The 24,505-nt window shown below is 34.9% G+C and overlaps 1 protein-coding gene across 2 annotated transcripts in view; it reads left to right on the top strand.

The window, feature by feature from the left end:
• Window positions 1-7,523: 7,523 nt before the first annotated feature.
• The window catches only part of SHPRH (SNF2 histone linker PHD RING helicase), a 59,540-nt gene continuing 42,558 nt past the window's right edge, over window positions 7,524-24,505 (top strand). Inside the window, exons 1-9 of one of the 2 annotated variants that reach the window (XM_039346853.1) lie at window positions 7,524-7,776; window positions 9,990-10,653; window positions 12,548-12,677; window positions 15,388-15,603; window positions 16,808-16,886; window positions 17,028-17,178; window positions 19,080-19,185; window positions 21,011-21,267; window positions 22,350-23,021. In XM_039346853.1, coding sequence (XP_039202787.1) covers window positions 10,015-10,653; window positions 12,548-12,677; window positions 15,388-15,603; window positions 16,808-16,886; window positions 17,028-17,178; window positions 19,080-19,185; window positions 21,011-21,267; window positions 22,350-23,021 — 2,250 coding nt within the window. In that variant the 5' untranslated portion in view covers window positions 7,524-7,776; window positions 9,990-10,014. The remainder of the gene's footprint in view (window positions 7,777-9,989; window positions 10,654-12,547; window positions 12,678-15,387; window positions 15,604-16,807; window positions 16,887-17,027; window positions 17,179-19,079; window positions 19,186-21,010; window positions 21,268-22,349; window positions 23,022-24,505) is intronic. The other variant, XM_039346854.1, reaches the window with a different exon arrangement.

The following is a 24,505-nucleotide window of genomic DNA, read 5'->3' as shown; positions in this document are numbered from 1 at the left end:
TTATTTTAAATGAATTTTTAAAATAAGTTTAAATTATTATTTTTTTTAAAAAAATAACTCCATCCAAGTACAGAGAAACGTCATACTGGCATGGGCTGTTTTTGGCTATGACTCAAAAGAAACATTCATACCTATAAAGCTTTCCATTTAGCGTAAAGTTGTAGGATTCATCTCAATTCTAAACATGATGATGGGAATAAGCTTTCAGTAAACATCTGCTGCACTGCAAACATGTTCATCTTTTGCACATTCATACCTTTGTAGTTATTTTTGTATGAGTTTAAATTTTATTTCATGTGTTGCGGTTTTGCAATTAAGAGTCCAAAAACTCCCTTTTAAATTTCATTTAATTTTAAAATTAAACAAGATAAACTGATTTGCATGACATTGTATTATAGATTTTGTTTCTGCTGCAGTCTTTTGAGATTCTAAAATATTGTGTAATGCAGAAAAGTGAAAAATTAATTAAGTTAGGCCTGAGAGATACAGAGTAGCTTGTAAATATTTGATGGAGACATTCTTTCTGGGCTATGTTGACTCTTTGTGCAAAACCATCAGAAAAATGCCCTAACCATTGCAGAAAGTGGCTTCATTTTTCATAAATTTTATTGGAAGATACCCAAGAACCTTGAATGAAAGACTACAATTTCTAATGCCAGGTATTTTTCTAGGCACTTTGCCAAACAGCAGCTGCTGGCATCTGGCCTGTTCTTTGTTGCCATTCCGGTATCACTTTGCCAATGCACAAAAGGCAGTTTTGTCTTCAGTAGCTGCTAAATAAATAGAGGGAAAGTGAATGACAAATGGATTCTACTAGCATCAAAACTCTTTAGCGTCTGCCCTGGCTTTATGGATGAAATCCAATCAACTTTCTGCAGCTTTTCCACCAGCATTGCTGATTTCTCCTCATCAACCTCCCTGTTTAATTAGATAATAGTTTATATCACCACTTGCTATACTTATCTGCTTTACTGCAGTTCCTTCAGAGTGACAATGGATGATCACAAGCTGTGGAGGTTTTTTCCTGCATCTTCTGGAAGAATCTTCTGCTGTCAGAATATTTGCTGTGATTTGAACATGTTTGGTATTTTTTGTTTGGCTCAATACCATTCCCCCCCCCATTATTTATTGTTATGTACTGTAGACATTTACTATATTTTGATTTTCATACTGCCTGACTATTGAACCTTCTGGGGAAGATGGACAAAATTCTTCCTATATACGAGTATATGGTTATATGGGTTTTTTTTATGGCTCCTTAGCAGATAAGTATTTTACTATGTAGTTATCTGCTTTGTTTCAGAAAACTACCCAAGCTTTTTTTTAAAATATTAATCTTTACAAGGAGAAAATGTGCTAAAACCACTGGCCATTGATTCTCTCTTCAATAGGTTCACAGAGTCAAGGACCGTATTACTTCAAGTACTGTATCTAATCCTGCTGTTGCTTATTACTGAATTCAGGGAGGTTTACCTTTAGGTTGACATGGCCAAGACTGTGCTAACAAATTTTCAACAGTTTGTTTCCAAGTTGCTTTACAGATCCTGAGAAAGTCTTTGCTGTGCTCAACTCTATGGATTAAAATTTTGTAACATGCAGTGATACTGCCAGTTCAGATGGTTAGAAAGGGGTGGCATATAAACAACTGGATAACTAAGGTATAAATGCTGCTCAATCCCTTCTCAATCAGGCAGCATTCCTGGTGATAGTTATTAATCAGTTGCTTGAATTGTAGTTTTGTAACTTCTTTCATTGGGATTTCCATAAATCCATCTACGTGTACACATGAAAAAGGAATGGATAGTGAAGGATTTAAAAGTGTTTGTGGTTCTGGATGTGGAACAGGCCACTATATGGTAATCTTAAGAGTGGACCTTGGAGAAAAACTGAACATAGAAGAAATGGATTTAAAAGGTGAAAAGTAAAATAATTGCAGAAAATACAAGTACCATATGAAAAAAGTATTGGAAGATAAATTTCCTCAGAAAATGAATGAAAAGTGCAAATAAAGAATGTATGAGAGCTAATTAGAACTGAATGAAAATAATTATGAATTATGAGTTTGAGTACAACAAAAGTTTGAATTGCTACAATGGGAAGGATGAAAAAGGATGCTTAGTGATGTAGTGAAAGAGACTATGGCTGAGAAAATAATGCATATAAGAGCATTGAAAAAAAGTGAAGATGCAAGAAAACTATTGTAGAATGTTTATGTATAGAAAATATTAGTTGTAAAGAATGTAGTCCAGGAGAGCAAGAAACAGGTAAGATTAAAATACATAAGAGCATAGTTATCGAATAAAAACAGCTATGGAAGTAGATGATAAGGGCTAAAAGAAGCCTCTAGTAGAATCGAACCAGAATGATTTGAAGTGAAATGAACAAATGTTGAAAGTAGCATTTTTTATATTTGTATAGGAATGATAGTGATGTGCTATAAAGTAAAATTAAAATGAATATTATAAATAGTAATATTAAAATATGGGTGTGGTTAGCTTATACAGTAGCTATGAAGCTATAGAAGAGAAAAGTCAGCAAAAGTGAACATTAAAGCTACAGCAGGATGAGAATAGAAGAATGTTTGGCAGAATAAGCAAATTTTGGAGCTGCAATGCCATTTTATGTCACACAGGGGAGCGTAGCCCAGATTTATTTGGGTACAAAGTTTACCTAAAATGAGAAAATGGATGGAAACATTTTAGGAGATACAAATGCTGGTGGAAAAAACAGTGGGTATCATGTGGAAACAGAAAAAACAACAACCCAGTTTTGGTATATGGAAGTTACCCTTGTGTATTCGGGGGAAATGCAAGTTGAATCCAGTGGCTGTGAGTTACTTAGGATGTGTATGTGTAGGAAAGAATAGGTAGGGACATGAATGAATGGGTACTAAATCAATGTGAATTGAATACAAAATGAGTGACAAAATAAGACAGATTGGTCATAAAATGACCAATGGGAATGAGAATCAGATTATAAACAAATATACTGTACAGAAGGGATGTGGAAATAGCTTTGAAGAAAGAATGAATGAGCCATTAAGAGAGGGGAACTAGCAACTTGGACTTGGAAAGCAAACATCGTAAGACAGAAACCTAAAAGAACTCTGTCTTCAGTCTGGTATGAGATGAGGCAAAGAAAACCCCATCAGGTTTTCAAGATTCTGCTATTATACCCACAACAATAGCATTCTTGCAGTCCTTGTGGTATTTGTTTCCTGAGCTGGCCTATCTCAAAGGACTTTCAAGGAAGATGAATAGGTTGAGAAGAAGGGGAAAACCAAGAAAAATTTTAATATACTGAGTAGAGTTCCCTTTTGTTTTTATTAATAAATGTGCTACCACAAACTAATGTGTAGAAGTAGCACCTCTGAGGAATCCCTCTTGGGCTAGAAATCTTCTCCCTAGTTATATCACTTTAAACCTGTTTTGGTGTTTTCTGAGAATTGTTTGACAAAGGTAGAGTAAAAACAATGGTAACACATAAAATAATATTTCTTCTTTTGCTTTCTGAGGTAATAGATGTCTTTAGTAATAAATAATTATTACAGATAGTCCTTGGGTTATAATGGCAATTGAGACTGGAATTGATGTTGCTAAGCAGTGTGGTCAGAGAGCTCAATATCATGAACATCAACAATATTTAACGATGGCAATCCTGGCAGTCCCAGTTGCTATCATTAAGTGAGGATTGGGTGGGCTATTAAGAGAGGACCACACGTGACTTTCAACTTCCTGCTGGCTTGCCGATTGAGTTTTCTTGTGTGAAATCAGCAGAGAACACTGGAAATTGTGACCGCATGATCATAACTTGCCACAATGTCATACTCATAAGCAAGGCACCGAGTGCCTGAATCATAATCATGTCACCACAGGACACTGAGATTGCTGGAATTCTGGGGATCAGTCCTAAATGCCCATCAATTAACACTGTCTCAAGTTGGAATGGTCACTGAATGTGTGGCCATAACTCAAGGACCACTATACTTTCAATAAAGCATAACTGGTGGCTATCTAGACCAGCATTTGGATACCAGGACAATTAGCTTACTCCCATTTTGGTGATACATCTTTGTTGTTGTGATCCATGAGGGGTTTTCCCCCCCTTTTTTTCCCCTGATATTGATTAAATTGATATAAACAACTCAGACTGTTCCAGAATTTAGCAGGGTAGTAAATAAATGAATTGTATAAACAGTCACCTAAATATTGAAAAACAGGACACAACTCATTGGATTGGCTCTAGGTTTCTTCAGAAGATACAGTAGTCATGATGTCATCTGTGCTCACAGGTGAAAAAAAAAAGACCACACTTGGGAAGCAGACTATTTTGATTCTTTCAAAATAACTTTAGAGTATGCTATGAGCCTGAGGCTACTAAAGGTTTTGTTTTTGAAAATAATTGTAGAAAAAAGCCCAGCTCAATCCTTTGATAACAACTGAATCCTCTAAATCGGGGTGTCAAACTGCCGGCCCGTGGGCCAGATACGTCATCCGGAAGACGCGCCCACTCCATGGCCAGCAATGGCAAAACTTTCCCGATACATTGCGCGATGTCACATGACATCGCGAGTTTCACATGTCTGCTCTAAATCCTGGGAAGTGTATTATTATTCAGTTACCTGTGGGTGAGAAGATTAATGCATCAAAATATCTTGGTAATTACCAGTATAAATTTAAAGAATAAATGAATTCAACAAACCATGGCTTAGACTAAGCTATTAACCTAATTATAGAAACTCAATAGTTGTTACTATGAAGGACAAGGTCTTTGTGAGGGGAGGGGAGAAGCCTATTCAAAACTATGATTCAATAATTCAAATGATCAGATAGACCTATGCTATAAGATTAAAGCACTTCTGTCAGTTAAAATGTAATTTCTAAGCGCTGACAGTATTTGAGATTTTCTTATACACATCAATCACTAAGGCATTAAACTAACAGAAGATGCTATAAGATTCACTAGCACCCATATGTATCTGTGCAATGTAATGTATGGATGACCCTGGGGAAAGGTGGCAAGAGATGCTACCTAGAAAACAGACAAAGAGACTTAATGGTCAGAGAATGAAATTTATAAGGACCCACCACAATGGATCAAGCAGTTAAAAGTGGCAGCAGGAAGCCTGTATCTTCAGACTTGCAAGATTCTATTAATGTTGCTTTACAATAAAGTAGAATTAGTTCACCCACTCCTGTTCCTCTTGGTTTACCTGGGAGGGTTGACTTTGTGTATGTGTTTATTTCTCATTATTTGATATTTCTTTTTCTGTTATTGAAGTTTCAAAACATATTATAGTTTTATGTTATTTCCATATCTGTAGACTGCCTTGAATTAATATGGACCAAGATGCAGGTTATTTATTCATTTATTTGTATCCTGCTATTATTGTCACAAATAACTCAAGGTGGCAAACATATGCAGCACATCTTCTTACTCCTATTTTGCCCACAACCCTATAAATGGGTTGGTCTGAGAGAGAGTGATTGATCCAAAAATTATCTAGTTGGCTTTCATGGCTAAGGTGACACTTGAACTCACGGTCTCCTACTTTCTTGCCTGGTGTCTTAATCACTAGATCAAACTGGAATAAGTGCAACTAAAGATAGAAGAAAGGGAACACAAATTATATTATTTTGCCCACAGTCTTTAGGAATCATCAAGGATTCTGATGAATATGTGGCAGGAGAGGACAAATCTTCAATTGGTGAAGTTAATTGTGATTGCAAAATGATATCTTTGATGGTCCACAATTTGTCTCAAAACTGTGGGTAATAGCTTCAATTAAGCCATGGTTTAACCTTGCTCTGGTGACTACATAGACATGTCCATTGGATTCTCTTGGCAAAAATACAGAAGTAGTTTGCTACGGTTTTCTTCCAGGCCTTTCTTTTTCAATTGCCCAGTCTAGGCACAATGTAAATTTGGGTGGCAAAACAACTTGGTTGTCATAATTCAAATTCTGGTCTCTGTCCTTAACATATTCTCAGCAGATAGCATGAAAACTCTATCTCAGATCTTAGTGGGTTGCTATCAGTCAGAGATGCCATGGGCTAAATAGAAAAACAGTCTGACCTGTATTACAATAGCTCCCTTTGTTGCTTTTAGGATTGACAATGATGCCATATGGACAGTTGACAGGGTTATGAATTCATTCTACTTCTAGCATTGTTCAGTATAGAAAATTAGAATCTATTTGCTCTCCAGTAACAGTTTAGTTAAAATATATTTCTTACATGCTTAATTTCTCATTAAGCTGTCATACAGAATTCACTGGTAAGTGAAAAGAGCTCTGTAATTCAATATTATCTCCTATCAACAACTGTCTGAAGAATTAAAGGAACACTTTAAGATATAGCTAAATTAATCATTTCTTTGGGAATAAGCACAAACTTGTGATGTTTTCATGGCATGTTCTTGAGGGAAAAATGGCAGGATGGCATTGCGGAGGAAGTGTTTTGGATATTAACACAGGATGTACAGTGCTGTGTTGACAGGCGAAGAGAAACTCAGTCTGTTCACATTTTCATTGTACATGTAAAATATGTTAAGACACCTGTGTGGTTCAGAGCTGCATGTACCTAGCTGATAAGAGACTCTGTGAGGAAAGGAAATTGGCATCACACTACCAATAGAAAAATCTGAGCTGACCTAAACTTTTCACAACGATTTCCAGAAGTAATGTGGACAAAATCAGTTCACCAAATCAACATGATGTAACGATTAGAGGATTGGGTTCAGTGCACACTGCCAGCTACTAAAATCATTCTTTCACTTAACTTTCACTTGCCTAATCTATCTCACACCATTTTTGTAAGGATAAAAAGTGAGTATGTATAAAGTTTGAGTTTGCACTAAAAGAATTGGCAGGATGGAAATGAATGTACGAATGTAATACAAACATCATTCAGACAAGCCACGGTTGAAGTTAAGGTTATTCTCTAGTCCAGTGTTTTTCAATCTCAGATACTTAAGAGATCGGTACTTCCGCTCCCAGAATTCTCCAGCCAACAATTAAACACCTTACCAACATTCAGCACCTTTAAGTTACTGAGGTCGAGAAACACTGCTTAAAAATCGAGCTAGATTAATCTATGCTGGCGCGCTGTTTTTTTTTTTTGTTTTTTTTGGGCAACGGCTTGGAATTAATTTCTCAAAACGCGTGTCTAATTTCTCCTCCTGGATTTTCCCACAGCCTCCCATTCAAATATCAAACAAGTCCAACCACGCTTCGTTTTTTTCGAGATCGCTCAACCCTACAGCATTTTTGGTACATTTCACCCTGTAAGGTACACCCTGCAAGGGCACAATCGCACGGAACAAGCGGCTTCTTCCCGGAGACGCCTCCATCTTTTAGCTCGCGAGCGCCCGAGGGAACCGGGGTAAGCTATAAAACTTCCACCGCAGAACCCGCCGAGAGGAGCCGCTGCAGCACCTCGCCCCGACCTTCCCGAAACAAAGCGACATTCTCCGCCCCTCTCCCACGGCCGGCCGGGACGCGTCGTTGTCACTTCTCCAGCGCCTGCGCGCCAGCCGGTGAGGGCGGGGCCTGCCAGGGCCTTTGCTGCTTATCGATTGGCTCCTATCTGCTGCCCGGGATTTCACGCGGGGGGAGGGGGGGAAGGGGCGTTCGCTGGTACGCCGCCTCCTCCTCCTCCTCCCGCGGGGGGGCCGTTCGGAGGACGGTTGATCGGTTACTGCTGGCTCAGGCGTGGTTTCCTGAACGGACATCCCGGAACGGAAGCACGCATTTCAGGTTGCTACTTGAACCGTCAGGTACGTTGGACCACAGAGCATCTCTTGGCTTCGTTTCGCCTCTCTCCGGTGCTTCCACCCGCTCGCTGGTGTCTAGCAGCAGGCCCGAGGCTTTGTATCCCCCACGCCGTCTTCTGTTGTACAGCCTATCTGCCGGCGACTCTTCCCTGCCAGCCTGCCTTGGTGTCCGCGGAAATAGGAAACGATCTCTTGTGTTCTGTGCCCACCTGGCACCGGCGTCCTTGCATTCGTGCAGTGAAAGGACAGCCGCCTCTATTTCCTGGAGCCCCTGTGAAGTTGATTTGTATGCTTACCCGTCGCTTCAGATGTGATGCAAACATCTAATTGTCATCACAATTTAAAACGCAGCTTATTACTTTAAGAACTTTTTAGTTTGCTTGATCTTATGTTGTGATTAATTGTACTGCATTTAGTTGTGAGCTCATGATAAGCAAGCAACCACAGGGAGTCCTCGACTTAACAACCACAGTTAAGCCCAAAATTTCTGCTGCTGAGTGAGACATTTGTTACCTGAGCTTTGCCCCGTTTTACAATCTTTCTTGCCACAGTTATTAAGTGAATTACTGCAGTTGTTAAGTTAGTAACAAAGCTGTTAATTCAATCTGGCTTCCCCATTGACTTGGCTTGTCAGAAGATTACAAAAGAGGATCATATGACCCCTGGACACTGCAACTGTCATAAATATGAGTCAGTTGCCAAGCCTCTGAATTTTGATCACATGACCATGGAGATGGTGAAATGGTCGTAAGTGTGAAAACCAGTCATAAGTTTCTTTTTTCAGTGCTGTTGTAACTTTGAATAGTCACTAAAGGAAATGTTGTAAGTCGAGGACTACCTGTACTTCTGTTATTACAGTTGTACAAAGGAGTGTGGCAAAGCAGCAAACTTAAAGAGTAAAGTTATCTAAATATGGAGCCAAGGATTGCAGTAGGCAGATTCATGTTAAATTGAACTTGGAAGCAATGAAAATAAAGGCCAGAGGTGCAGTGGTTGGGGTTTTGCAACATTACAAAAGTTGCCTCTTCAGCCTACTCTTTGGAGTTTTAGTTAGCAGTCTACAGAAAAGACAAAACAGAATGAAGGACTTTCAAGACTGCTGATGAAAAGCAGACAAGTACCCTAGTTGTTTGAGGCCATATTGTGTTTCTCAACAGCATGCCTTAAAAAAAAGTGAAGCAAGTAACTTTGGTTGTCTAACGTAGGGGTCTTCAAACTTGGCCCTTTTATGACTTGTGGACTTCAACTCCCAGAATTCCTCAGCCAGGCATGCTGGCTGAGGAATTCTGGGAGTTGAAGTCCACAAGTCATAAAAGGGCCAAATTTGAAGACCCCTGGTCTAGTGAGTGGATAGCCAATTGAGCCTATAAATAAATAAGATCACAAGTTGCAAAGACAGATTGAAAATGGAGTGAAAATATGACAAAAAGTTTTAAAAGTTAGCAAGGGTTGGAGGCTCTAGGAATATACAATTATACATTCCACAATTATTCCCTTGCCTTTAGGAAACAATTAAGTTTTTAATTTTATAAAAGATGCCACATAAATGAATAAGAAAATACAAAAAATAATTGGAACGCTAAGAAACCACCATTCTGTGATCCCTTAAACATGGTCTCTTAAACATTTAGTCTCAAAAAGCATCAAATGATAATTATGTTTAAGAGTGACAAAATTTAGTGTTTTTCTGATCCAGTAAAGAGGCAAAAGCAGAGTTGACTAGATTTTGGTATTATTTCAAATTCTTGGCTACATCTTAATATTACTTCAAATACACAGAGACACAATTAAAGATAGTATTGTTAGGATTGGTTATGGATTTGAAATTGTGGCTGGAAAAGATAAAATGCCAATAAGCACATATAATCCAAAGATTTTTAATGTATTGCCTTTGAGAATGCATTTCCATGTTTTCTGAAGCACAGTCCTAGAGACCATAAGATATATGCATTCTGATATACTTCTGAAAGTAAGGTAACAAAGTAAGACTTCCTGCTTTGAATAGTGATTTCTCTGAATTCTCTTAAAAGATTAGCTTTTTCATAGATGGGAAGTTCTGATGCTGAACCCTAAAGTGAAAAGACTGGGGGGGGCAAGGTTTATTGCTAGAAGATATATCTAAAATAAATCTTTGGACAATGTTCCAGATTCTTATTAAATCAAAATTTAATGGTCCATTCAAGATATAAGTTGACTGGTATTTATCTGTGTTACAGTGTGTAGCAGTAGTGAAATATCAAAATGAGTCGCCGCCGAAAGCGTGCTCCTCCCATGAGGATGAATGAAGAGCAAAAGAAGCAACTCTGTTGGAATATGCATGATGACCAGAAAAATGACATGTTAGATGTAGATGTGATGGCTGAAGACCATCGTGTTGCTGGTACAAGTTCATCTTCTGCTGTACATATTGTGATAAATGATGATAGCAGGGATGAAGACTTGACTTGCAAAGAAAAGAATCCCAAATCCCCAAACATCTTAACACTTGTAGAGGAAGCAGAAGATTCTTGTCATCTATTGCCATCTATAGCTATACAGCTAAATATTTTGATACTTCCTTATCAGCCTGATCCTCCCTGGAAAACGTTGCTTGGGGAATTTACACTTCAGCTTCTTTCTGAACAACATTTAAGTGACAATATCCAGAAAAGAGGGTTGACCTTGATGACAGCAGAATTTAGTGATCATCTGCATCTTCTTGTCCATGCAAATGATATTATAAAGATGGACAAAGGGGAAGAATCATTACAGAGTACTTACGAACTAGATGTTTTAGTTGAATCATCTTTAAATAATGAAATGATGGAAAATTTAATGTGGCTACAGAAGAAAAAAATAATTGTACTGTATCAAAGATCTGGAGATACTTGTTCTGTAAAGGTAGTCAATTTATATAATTAATAGAACATATCTACTGGTGAATATATTTGAAATTAAAAATATGTAGAAAGGTGCCTGAATAGAATATTGTAATTAATGTCTTTTATCTGCAGATGGAAAATATGTTAGCGTTAAAGATAGGAATTTTTCCTTCAATTCAATTTATTCTATATGCAAAGTAGATTTTACTAGATTTTATTCTTTTGCAGGCCCTATTAACTAGCATCTCTGAATAAAATGTTAATTATGCCAGCTAAAATAATGAAAAGTTTTGCCCCAGCATATCTTAGGGAGTATAGTTTTCATATGTTTTAAATTTTCTGTTGGGGTGTGCAAATAAAACTCTCCCCTGAGAAAGTTTAAAGCTGCTGTTCAGTCATAAAATTTCTTCCTCTACAGGAATTATAGAGATAGTTCTGTAACTTATTTTCCAGACTCATAACTTGCCTATTTATTTAAACTTGAGGAATTCTTTACCTGTAAATTGGATTTTAATGGAATCTTTATTAAATAAATTAAATGATGTGTGTTTGTGTGTATAGCATTAAATAACCAAAGGTAAATCACAAATATAAGCTACTAACTAATTAAAAAGGACATGCTTTTGATATAGCCACATTGTTATAAACAATTCTTTTATCAACTCATTAACATTTTTTTAATTTAGCAAATTTTATTATGGGGGTATTTTTTTTAAAAAAAGTTATAAACTGAATAAATCACATTTTATCCATAAGTTAATTGTTGGTTCTTCTAATGTTTTCTGTAGTTTCAGTTTAACTCCCTCAGTTCCACCATTGCATTTAATTGAAACTGAAACAGTTTATTTATTTTCCTGCTCTGCTGGTTTAAATACCATCTATAGAGATTATCATATCATGGAAAAGGAAATGCAAATCATTGATTAGATTATTAATTAGATTATGGTTCAGCGTTTTATGAATACATACCAATAACTGTTGGGTGATTTAATTATGACTCTCCTTCACTAAATATAGTTTGGCCTTTAGTTATTTTCATCCAGGATTCTCAAGATCATTTGCCTCATTAATAGGATGTGCCCAGCTTTCTTTTGCCTTGCAGCTAATAATTAGAATATACTTATGAATCACAAATAATAGTTATGATTTCAATTTTTAGGAAAATATTACAATATATCATTATTACTAATAAAGGAGAATATTTGTAGCTCGGGGTTGACATGAGGGATCCTTGGTGCTCTCTGAGCTTGCTTGTTTTCTTGCAGACGTTTCATTACCCAAACTAGGTAACATCATCAGTGCTAGTAAGGAGTACAATTTGCGGTCAGCTTTATATTTTGGTGCCTTGCCTCAGCATTGATAGGGATGGTCTTAGAGATTCTTTGGTTGGGTCAAGAAACTGCGAAAGAAGCCAAGAGCAAACAACCCAACCAAAGAATCTCTAGGACCACCCCCACCAACACTGACAGGCAAGCCACCAGAATATAAAGCTGACAGCAGACTCCACTCCTTACTAGTACTGATGATGTTACTTAGCTTGGGCAATGAAATGTCTGCAAGGAAACAAGCAAGCTCAGACAGCACCAAGGACTCCTCATCATTATAACTTAGCCTGTTAAATTACTTTCACTATTTTTAATGACCCATTGTCTAACCTGGTATCTCTTTCATTATGAAATATGTTAGTTTTCATATTACAACCAGTCTTGATGAATTGTTTTAAGAATTGGTTCAGTGTATTTGAGGAAAATTAGGTTGGGAAAGGCAGCTTTAATGTTTTCACTATGATTTCATTTGTTGTTATTTTTATTCTTCTTTGCTTTGTTCCTAGTTACATTAAGTTACTTTCCCCATAATTTATTGTATATTCTAAAGTTTGTCTAAACTTTTTCCCATGAACATTTAATTCACAGGTTGGAATATATCTTCTTGAACTTGGCATAAGTAAATTAGAATTCCTTAGCGATGGTGGGGGAAGAATAAGAAAGGCTAATCAACTCCTTCAGAAACTGATGGAAAAATTTTATCACTTTGTAATTCCAGGTAATCATATTTTTCAGACCAGATGCTTAAAAATGTATCTGTTTATGAACGATATTATCACTTAATTGTGAATTCTGGCAGAATCTGTGCCGTTGTTTGTTTGCCAGTTTTTTCTATATTATGTTAGTTTTTGGCCATTTACTGCAAGTTCTTTTAAGAATGGCAGCCTTTGCTCATTTCTTCAACATAAATTTATCATTAGTTGGTTGCTAGGAAAATGCTTGTCTTTCTGCCCTCAAAATCAGTATACTGATAAGTTTGAGCTAGGATAAGATTTACAACATTATTACTGTTATAAAATCCTAAGAAAAAGGAAATGAGTGAGGAAGATACTCCATTTCTCTTAGCTAGTATAGTATTACCCCTTGTGGCACATAAGAAATCAAAGAGAATGAACTAGATGTATTTGGAATAGTGAGAATATTCTTACAGACAATTTGGAATGTTATCATTAGTTTGGATGTTTTATTGTGGAAATGTGTATAATCTTAATATATAAAGTTATATGGAATCTTGTATGATTCTTATGTAATTATTCTTTTTTTTCCTCTTTTTAACAATGTGAGTTGCCCAGAATCATTTGTGAGCCAGATAGCCTTCCAAATTTAAATAAATCCCATTCAACAACCAACCTTCAACTCTATATTCAACAAAGATTCTCTAATTCAAGCTTATTCACTTTATTGTACCCTTTTTAAAAAAAATCAATACAAGTTCAATAAATTAACTTTTTCAGTGGCCAGCAGAAGAGCAAGAATCTAGTCTGCCTCTTCTTCCCAGTAAAAAGTCATACTACCACTTTCCCAGTTTTTTCATCTCTCTCATTAACATTTCGGTCAGGATGCTGCCAAATGCATTCCCAGACATACTTAGTTTCCTTATGCTTTTTGCATTTAGTTTTGCTTCTTTTCACAATAAATGCATCCCTTCATCCGGTGAGGGTCCAGTTTTCATGTTAAACAAGTCACATATTTGTTCTGAAAACTCCAGAAAGGAATTACACCTGTATTTTAACAGGTACAGTAGCAGTGCCTTTGTCCTCACTATTTTGCAACATTCGCACATTTATTTACAACATTTTTTCCCCTTGGATACTAACATGATGTTTGTTTCTATTCCACCTTCTGACTTAATGCTATTGTTATAGAAATGTTTTAAAACACTTCTAGCATTTTTTCACATTGTGAAAATCTTGGGTTTTGTATAACTTTTATTTTTTTAATTTTATTCACTCTGTTTAATCGGCTTTAACTGCAAAACAGTTTTTAAAAATTTATATTAAAACTGGTCTCTGTTTTCTCTGCTTGTTTTAAGCTTAACTGCTTTTTTTCTTGTTCTTTGTAAAATTTCTGTCTGGACACAATATACAGTAGCTTTCTCTCATCTTCAGTTTTTGTAGCAATCATTTTTTATGTGCATTTTTTCTCATCCCCAGTTTTTTCACATTGCATTTCACCAAGGCTGCTTTTTTGTTCTTTTTATTCTTCTTAATATAATGTAGCACTATGATAATTCTTATATGTGATAATACATAATTCTTTCCATTCTGTTTTTCTGATATCTTCCACTATCCAATCTAATAGGAGATTAATATTTCTTCTCATACTTTTGCTTACAAGATTTGTACTTTCTCTTTCTGCACTTGTTCTATTTTCATTCTTACTGATTTTACTTTTTGTCTTCCACACCTATTTTTTCCAAGATTCACTTTTAATGCTACCAAATAGCATTATTTCAGATCATCTCAGTATTTTTGTATTCTTTACAATATTAATGATATCACATTTTATTGCAGGTGAATCAGTTACGGCTTTAGATTTATATTCATTCCTTTACCATGTGTATATATAACCCTATGGTTAAAATTCTTATTAAAAACCTCTCTCTTTATTGGCAGATAACTTATCTCAAAGCTTTTCTTATTTCCTTCCTATCTCCCAGCTATGTCACTTAACTGAATGGATTGCATTCATTTACACAATATCCCCTCAAATTCATCTCACTGTTTACTGGAATATATCACAATCTATGGGTTCCTAGTTTCATAAGGAGCTATAGTTACATAGATGACACCAATTTATACTTTCTGACATGCATTTTAGCCCTTTCATTTTTAATGAAACCTGCTGTTTCAGTTCCCTGTATGTGTTCAATTTATTTATCAAATTTTGAAACTGCCTATCTCAGTCAACACATATTCATCAGCTCACTCCACAAGGTGAGGCCACCTTAATTCACATCTTATATCCTTCCCTTTTTATTAATTTGCAGTGTTTCTGCATAAATAAAACAATTAAAAATGGAGGTGTGGTTAATTTTCTTCAATAAATGAACAAACAATTATATAAACAAGAAATGAATAAGTATAATGTTTTTTAACTCAGTTGTTTAAGTGAGTTCTCTATCTAGTTTTAGGATTTTTGTGGAAAACATAATGTTTTGGGTCATATTTATAGAGAAATATTGAAAATTCAATATTCAAATGGGTTCAGAAACTTAAATACCATTATATATTCATAACATTGTTTCATCAGACATTCATATATTTGTATTTTGAGTTATTTTCTTATCCCTCTTTGAAAGCTTGAAAGCATTGTTGCACTATATATTATATTTTTAATACTCAAATACTTTTTTCAACTTTTTATTTCTTATGTACTTTAAAAATATTTATGTTACTGATAGTCAATAGCTTTGTACATTTTTTTAGACATTCTGGAAGAAGACGAGGAATCTGATAGAGATATAGAACGGCAAAATATTGAAGAGCTGTATGACTATGTGAGGCATGTACATCAAAAAGAGATACATTTTTTAAAGGAAAACGTACAACATTCTGCATTGATTCCTGTACTCAGGCCATATCAAAGTGAGGCTGTAAATTGGATGTTGCAGCGTGAGAACTTTAGATATATAACTACCAATGGTAATTATCTCACAGTAGCAGCAGGAATGCATATATATACAATATGTTGATGGTAGAATACATGATAATGTACTATGAGGAAATCACCAGGTCCTTTTGGTTAATGTTGCTTAATGACATCTTTAGAAACTATAGAAATATTAGCAAATACAATGGCCAGTTTGCATAGTAGATCAATAGAAAAGTTAACATAAACTGTATTGTATATTAGATAAGCAGTCCTTAAACATTGCATCAATAGCGGCATTCTAATCTAGCATTTCTTTCTTTAAAAAATGACCCCATCTTATTAATCCATGGAGGCTGTAGTTAAGAATAGCCATAAATATTTCAGAAACAGTAATAATAATAATAATAATAATAATAATAATAATAATAATAATAATAATAATAATAATAGTTGGAAGGGTCCTTGGAGGTCATCTAGTCCAACCCCTGCTCAGGCAGGAAACCCTATACCATTTCAGACAAATGGCTGTCCAGTCTCTTCTTAAAAACTTCCAGTGTTGGAGCATTCACCGCTTCTGGAGGCAGGTTGTTCCACTAGTTAATTGTTCTAACTGTCAGGAAGTTTCTCCTTAGTTCTAGGTTGCTTCTCTCTTTGGTTAGTTTCCACCCATTGCTTCTTGTCCTGCCTTCAGGCGCTTTGGAAAATAGCTTGACTCCCTCTTTTTTGTGGCAGTCCCTGAGATATTGGAACACAGCTATCATGTCCCCCCTTGTTCTTCTCTTTGTTAAACTAGACATACTCAATTCCAGCAACCGTTCCTTATATGCCTCCAGTCCCCTAATCATCTTTGTTGTTCTTCTCTGTACTCTTTCTAGAGTACAGATATTGTAAGAAGAGATTTTATGGAATGCTTTTATATTTTGGGAAGGGATTGAAATTAGCACAAAGTTGCAAGTTGCAGTCATGTGACATTGTGCTTAACATTCACTGGTGATTCCCTTAATGATCACAGTTGGAACTGATGTGATATGTCAGTATGGTTTCACTTTACAACATTTTGCTTAGCCACGGAGTTGCCAGTGCCAGCTTTGGCCAGTAAGTGAGGACTACTAGTATTTTTATATCAAGTACAATTTAGTTAAAATGGTTCATATAATGAGGAATGACTTTCCTCAGAACTTCAATTTCAATTTCCAATTTTGAGGAGATGTGAAGTTCAATGAATCTTATTGTCTTGTTCTTTTCTTTCATCAGATAACGCCATCCACTACTTATGGAGAGAATTTATTACTCTAGATGGACTAAAGCTCTACTATAATCCTTTTACTGGTTGGTAAGGATGGATTGCTTTAATACGTCCAAAAGCATAACATTGAAACAATTGAGTGTAGCTGATACTTATTTAGAATTCTAAATATTGAATTCAGTAAGTTAGTTGCATTTGTAACAAAAATCCATATTTTTTTATTTTCAGTGTAATCCGTGATCGACCTGTTGCTGGGCCTCAGTGGCCTGGAGGAATATTAGCAGATGAGATGGGCCTTGGAAAAACAGTAGAGGTCTTGGCTCTTATTTTGTCACACAGTCGTAAAGACATCAGACAAGATGCTCTGATGTTACCAGAGGTGAGAAACCTGCATTGTGAGTGGATAAAAGTAGTTCCAATATTCAAATCCTGTTCAGCCCATTGATTGTAACTGGAAATTGCATTTGGAATATATAAGCAATGATTTCTCCTAAATCTGTATTCTTTGCAGTTTGTAAAACAATTTTGTATGACTTTTTCTTTTTCTTTTATAATTTGTGTCAAGAGAAAAGATTTAGTTGTGAATGTGATTTGCTGGAAAAACTGGAATGAAGTAGAAAATCATATCACAATTCTACAGGATTCATAACAATCAGTCTTCATTCTTAAGCATTATTTTCCTCCCTCCCCAATTCTCAATTTAACATTGTTTTCCATTTCCAATTTATCTGTCCTGAATGTCTTAAAAACACTATGCAGTCTGCTTGAGCATTCATTTCTTTTCAGTCTACTTCAGATATTGATACTTTGCTACCCCATAGCTTTTCACTGTCTATCACAGTGTTTGGTCACCTTTTCAGTGTCTTTCCTGGGACATCATACAATGTGAAATACTGGCCCAGGCATTTAAAAAATTCATCAGTCTCTCACAAAATTCTGGTGGTTTAAAATTTGTTTTATTTATTTATTTAATAATAGCATTTATTCTGGAGTTTATCAGTCCCTGGGTTAAAAACACATTTGTTCATAAATTCAATAGGCATAGTTGTTCATAACATTATTTACATAATGGAATCCAAATATGGATTTATTGTTTCATTCTCTATTATGCATTCTCTACTCACTAAATACTGGTACGTTAATCAGTTAATGAATCATATAAATGGACCATATAGATATCCATCTGGTTGTTTCAGGATCACATTTTAATCTGAGTCTTGAATGCTAAAAGAATTAATTTAATTGTTTATTTAATTATTTTGATAATTTAATAGAACATTTTGGGATAGGTATGATTGGTAGCACAATGGAAATGTCACTTTTGTGTATAAGTAACACATGCAAAAATGCATACTAGTTTTATGAAGAAAGGTTCAAAATCAATCTGCTCTATATCATTATGCTATTACATAACTGATGTAGCTATATTGTAATAATTTGTCTGATTCTTTTTATATTGAAAATATAATCTTTTTATATTGAAAATATAAAACAACAATATTCTTAGGGTTGCATCGTATTTCTTTATCCTTGCAGAAAACTTAATCCCAACTAAAACTTTTTAAATTATTTTGTTAAAAATATCAAGTTAACTAGAATATGATAATCCCATTTTAAAATTTTTCCTGTCTTTATTCTTCTATTATTCACAACACAGTTCAGTTAAAAATGTGTTGCAAACTGTTATTGTAGTTGTCAATCTGCAGAATTTGAAGCGTGCTAATTTGACCAATTTGTAGATATAGTTTACCAATAGCCATTAGCTATGAAGAGAAGAAAAAAGATATTTTCCTGGAAAATACAGGCAGAACCTTTTGTATGTAATAAAGCATTTTATGTATCTATTATTTGCCATGTAAGTCTCTTCTAGAGTGTCCTTTTTGTATTATATCATGCACAAAATGACTGACAAGATTTTTCACATAAGCACAGTATGCTTTTTCAGAAGCTTGTTATTCATGGTTCAATTGAAACAGAATCCCCATGAATAAACAAAGCCCACTATATATTTAAATTGGTGAAAAGATCAGTATTTCTAAGTACTGCTTTTAAAAAAATAATGCTTCATTCTTACAATTTTCCAGTTTTAATTCTACAGTGTTAATAAATTGTTATTGACAATGAATTTTTATAACAGTGTTAAAGTTTCCACCTGAATTCTTACATGCTTTGATAAAACCAGTGGACCAATAATTAAATGTACACTTTATTTTTGTCATGCCTAGCCTTTGTTAATTATTAGGTAGATTGTGACATAATAATGTTAAAATTATATTCCAGGGGTTTTTAGTAAACTTCTTTGTTCCACCACAACCTACTGAAGGAAGTAAAAAGAAAAACATAATGAAAATGGAGTTTACGTTGAAGGAAAAAGTCCAGTATCCAAGTAAGTATTTAGCAAGTATCATTTGCATAACCAGCAGTAAGCAAAAACAGCTATCTTTAGAGAAAAAATGTTTCTACATATATATTGACAAAGCCAATGCCTTAAAATCCGCATGGCTTTCTGCAAGTCTAAATTTGGACATAACTCACTCTCTTGCGGGAGTTGCATTGGTTGCTGATTTGCTTCCAGATCCAATTCAAGGTGCCTTTTGTCACCTTTAAAACTACATGGTCTGGGACCAGGTTATATGAAGGGTTATCTTTTCCCAGTTACATCTATCTGACCCACCAGAGCAGGAAGGCAAGATATGTTTCTGTCCCCTCTCTTAAGGAGGTCCATCTAGTGCAGTGGTTCTCAACCTGTGGGTCGGGACTCCATTTGGGGTTGAACGACCATTTCACGGGGGTCGCCAAACAAGGCTGTCCGCCATTTTTCCCTCCCTTTTCTTTGGCCATGCCCCTGGCACCCGGTGATGTATACGTGGTTGGGGGTCACCACAACAAGGGGAACTGTATTATGGGGTCGCGGCATTAGAAAGGTTGAGAACCACTGATCTAGTGGGACCAAAAAGAGGGACCTTCTTTGTGGAGGCTTCCTCCCTGTGGAACATCATCCCTGCAGAAATAAGATTGGCCACCACCTTGATACACTTTTGAAAGGCCTTGAAAACGTGGTTTTGCCAGCAGGCCATGGGACCTCAAGGTGATATGGAGCCCATCAAGTGGCTGGTTTGATTATGTGGCCAGGATATGGAGGTTTATTGGGTTTTGTTTTCCGGCTTTATTTCTGTAAGCCACCTGGAATCGCCAGGAGTGAGTTGGGCTGCCATATATGTTTTCTAAATAAATAATAAATATCCCCTTTTTATTTATTTAAAGTACTGATAATACTTTCTCTCACTGTATGCTCAAAGTAAATAAACACAATTGTATAGGTTTTAGTATTCATAATTATTAATTAGAACTATCAAATTCCTAACAAAATCATGCTTTATTTCTTCCAGGCAATTATTTACTTATACATTAATAAAACATGCATTTTTCTCAGATATCTGATAGCTCTGTGGGGAAAAAAACTGTCAAATATGCTTAATGTAAAATTATTTTCTATTCTTTAAATTAATGAACTTTCAAGACAGAGCTCACTGCTTCATTTTTTCCCCAGTTCTTATTTTTTCCAGTCTTTGCTCGAAGATTTTCCTAGTGCATAGGTGGTTCTTGTAAGCCCCACAATATTTATACTGATGGCAGGTGTGATTCATTTACAACAACACCAAGAGGAATTAAACTATAAAATAAGTGACAGTCACAAGTAATTGAGAGTCTATTTGGGATTTCTCAATAAAGTAGAAACAACACATTAACAGAATCATAGGTATATATTACATAATATATATTATTTTATACCAGTTGAAGTTTGAGTGAGAGGTCCTAAGGTTACATAAGGGAATTAGGTTAACTGTTGTATATTGTTGGAAAACCTGTGGCTTCACATCAGATTAAATGCTTGTTTTAGGCTGAAGAGGTTTTTTTTCTCTTATACAGAAACTAAGACATATCAAACCTTTTTGCAATTCCATTATTAAGTGTATGATGCTTTCGTATCCCTTGGTTACATGTGATAATTGAAGAATTTTGATTAGAGAATAAAAGTCCTAGAGGCTATTATGGAATTAAACTATTTAAGTTGTTTAGCAGAAAAAACTACCTCTGCAAACTAGTAACAAAAAATTAAGCCAGAGCTTTTAAGTGTTACAATAAAATCTTTAAATTACTTTGCAATCTCTTTTCACAGTTTTGATCAAAAATATTCATTCTTTGTATAGGTTTGCGAGTAATGCTTTTAACAGCTGTAAAAGAAATGAATGTGAAGAAGGGAGCATCCATTGTTGCAATTTTTAAGTATGTCCATTCCATATATAAATACGATGTTCAGAGGAACCGTCGGATTCTTAAAAGAACTCTGGAAAAATTAATTGCAGAGAAAGTAGTGGAGCAAGTCAAAGGCCATGGTCTTGCTGGCTCTTTCAAGTTGGGCAGAAACTACAAGGAACAGATGTTTTGTAATAGATCCAAAAAACAGGTGAGCTGGAAGAAAAGGGATTATTTAGGATTATTTAAATACATGTTCATTGCTATAATGAAGCTTTTTTGGGGAAGGGAAGTAAAAGATAGATTGACAGATCCATTGAATAGCAATTACACAATTATGGGAACATAGGCCATTTATTTAAAATTAATCTTACACATGACAAATATTTCTGCATCATTATTATATCATGTTTAAAATACAGTGCAAAATTTATACAAAAGATAATCTTAGTACTATTGTATGCATGGTGCTAATGCAGAAACCCAGTCTTATTCCATGTAGGTAATTAAAAGATGTACTTGCAGATATAGGAGAAAGGGTTACATGATGTATAGAATGTTATAAGTGGGCCTCCTTGATATATCTTCAACTTTCTGTATGTTCAATTAAAGAACTTAATACTTAAATAGGTCTTACCTTTTAGAAAATCTTTCTGGACTTCCCATTCCCATTCATGACTTCTTTTAAATAGTTTAAAGTAAAGTATATTCTTAATTGTTCCTAATCTTTTAAGTACTTTGACAGAATTGTGCACAATTTTGGTGAAATGGAGCATAGATCCCAGTTATTATAAGTTAATATTATAAAATAAAAAAATTATATATCAAATGTAATATGAATAGGCTTTTTAATGAATCATAAGAGAATTGCACTGTAATTTTAATTAACAAGAATATTGAATTGTGGAAGGAAAGGAACTTGAAAATTGATACTCGTAAGCTTTAAAAAAGTCAGTTTGGAGATTGCCAAGTGTACTCAATACTATGAAATGTATATTCCAAAGAGGTATAGTCTCCTATCCCCACTTGGTATTGTATAAAGATAAAAGATAGTGGCTCACACATGTAATACAAGCCTCTCCCGATGTGCTTTTCAGATGTGTTGAAGGCTCCCAGAATTTCTTTCTGGTGAGAATTACATGAAATATAGCCTGAACATATCTAGAGGGTGTCAGATTGAGGAAAGCTGGAATATAGCATGCAGAGTTGATGTTTTCCAGCTCTTCCTCATAATTTCAGAGAATTAGGAATTAGCACTACGAAAATTCAGTTTGGTTTCTTTTATATTTATAGAAAAGGCAAACTTCAAATAGATCTCAGAAGAAAAAATTGCCAGACCATAAGACTGAAATCAAAGAATTGGATGATAAGGATGCAGGTTCTACAGATGCCCTAAAGTTACCTCAGGTGATAGATATTACAGCAGAAGATCATGATTACTGTGAAACAAACAAAGATACTAGTGAATCAAACCTGGATTCTAAGCGTTGGAAAATTAAAGATTCTCAGTGTAGGCCAACTGACAATATGCTTAGATCCAAAGATGAGATATGCTGTAGTGTTGCTGTTCCTAAAAATATGGATGAAACTGAAGAGATGCAGGATGCCTTAGAAGATCAGGCTTCAGTCTGTCAAGAACACACTAGCATCTTTAAACAACACCCTGGTTCTATTTTTCCATTCAACACCTCTGATTACCGCTTTGAATGCATCTGTGGCGAGCTTGGCTTGGTTGACTATAAAGCTCGGGTACAGTGCCTGAACTGTCACCTATGGCAACATGCTGAATGTGTGAATTATAAGGAAGAAAATCTTAAGATCAAGCCCTTTTACTGTCCCCACTGCCTTGTAGCAATGAAACCAGTTCCTACAGGAGCAACTCTCCTCATTTCTCCAAGTTCAATCTGCCACCAGTGGGTTGATGAAATTAATAGACATGTGAGATCATTGTCCCTTCATGTGCTGGTAAGAAGCATTCTTTATAAAAACAGTAGTACAGTAAGAGTTGAAAGAATGTAATGGATTTCTGAAGAGCAGGCAGAAGGAAAATGTATTTTCTTGTGAGTATTATTTTGTAGAGCACAGGTGGAATTACATGCTTTTATAGAGGCTGAGGGGAAATACAAGGTTATTCAGTATATATCTATACATGCATGATTATATCATTATTGCTATCATTTACAAAAACCGTTTTAAGTTCATTGTAATCTGGATAAAATATTTTCATTCAGTTTCTCAGATTTGCTAGCAAGCTTCGGAAATTACAGGCGGCCAATAGAAAATCAACCATTATTTGAGGCATTTCTGTATTAATGGGATTAAGTATAATTTTGTGAAGAAATTTTAATTCTCTTTTTGTGTGGTATTTTTTTTCCATTTAGATCTCTCTTGTAAAAAAAATGTGAAGCTGACTGGATTTATACTTTCCCAAAAAATTCCTAGTAATTGTTTAGAACATAGTCTTGATTGTTGATACAATTATTCTTCCTATCAAAAAGAACAAAGTAGAACAGAAGAACTGTAAAAATAATGTTTAGTATTAGGACTGGTAGAAGCAGTCAATAGAGGTATTGGCAAACCGTATGAGTGAAGCGTTTTTTCTTAAATAACTATTTCCTGCCCCCGGTGGCTGTATATCCTCACCTACATGCAGGCAACTCATGACAACTTTGAAATGCTATGTGAGCATTTCAATGGATGCTGTGCCTCTTAAGCTCGAAGAGATGTATTTTTCTCACCAGCACATTTTTTTTTATTATAAATTTTTACAATTTTACAATTAAAAAACCCCTTCCCCAATCCCTCCCAACCCTCCCCAAAACCCTCCCCCCTCTTCCCAGAGCTGAATACAGGTTTAACTAGAACATAAAAGGAAAAACTTTTAAATTCAAATAAACCTCAAACAAATATAATTACATTCAATAAACGAATTATTAAGTACTTTAACTCCATTATGTATGAAAAACAGAAAGAGAAAAAGAAGAAAAAAAAGAAAAAAAAACCTTCTTCCAATGCTATCCTATTAACAACCATACCACTATAATTAAATTTAACATTAAAATAATTTCTTTGTCATTACAATCCTACCAATTTACCATTATTTTATTTTATCTATAATTCACAACTTCTGTTTCTTTCACAATTAATAAACCAATCATCTCCCTAACTTAATAACATTACAAAATATCATATTTCATATAAAGTAAATTAATTGGAATCTAGTCCGCCATTAAAATATTATAAACTTTAAGTATAAATTTAAGTATAAATTATTCAGAAAGCTAAACAATATTTTCTAATATCATACTTGTATTACATAAAGTTTATCCATCTTTCTTTGTCATCACAATCAACACACATATAAGCGTTACTTATACCATTGAAATTCCCTTATACATATTTAAAACAAAATATTCCTTTAAATACTCCTTAAGTTTCTAAGCATACAC

The sequence above is a fragment of the Crotalus tigris genome, unplaced genomic scaffold (assembly GCF_016545835.1).
Source record: "Crotalus tigris isolate CLP2741 ecotype Arizona unplaced genomic scaffold, ASM1654583v1 scf7180000018030.5226217, whole genome shotgun sequence".
NCBI classification, from domain to species: domain Eukaryota; kingdom Metazoa; phylum Chordata; class Lepidosauria; order Squamata; family Viperidae; genus Crotalus; species Crotalus tigris.
The sequence above is the reverse complement of the archived record's forward strand: the minus strand, read 5'-3'. Positions and strand labels throughout refer to the sequence as shown.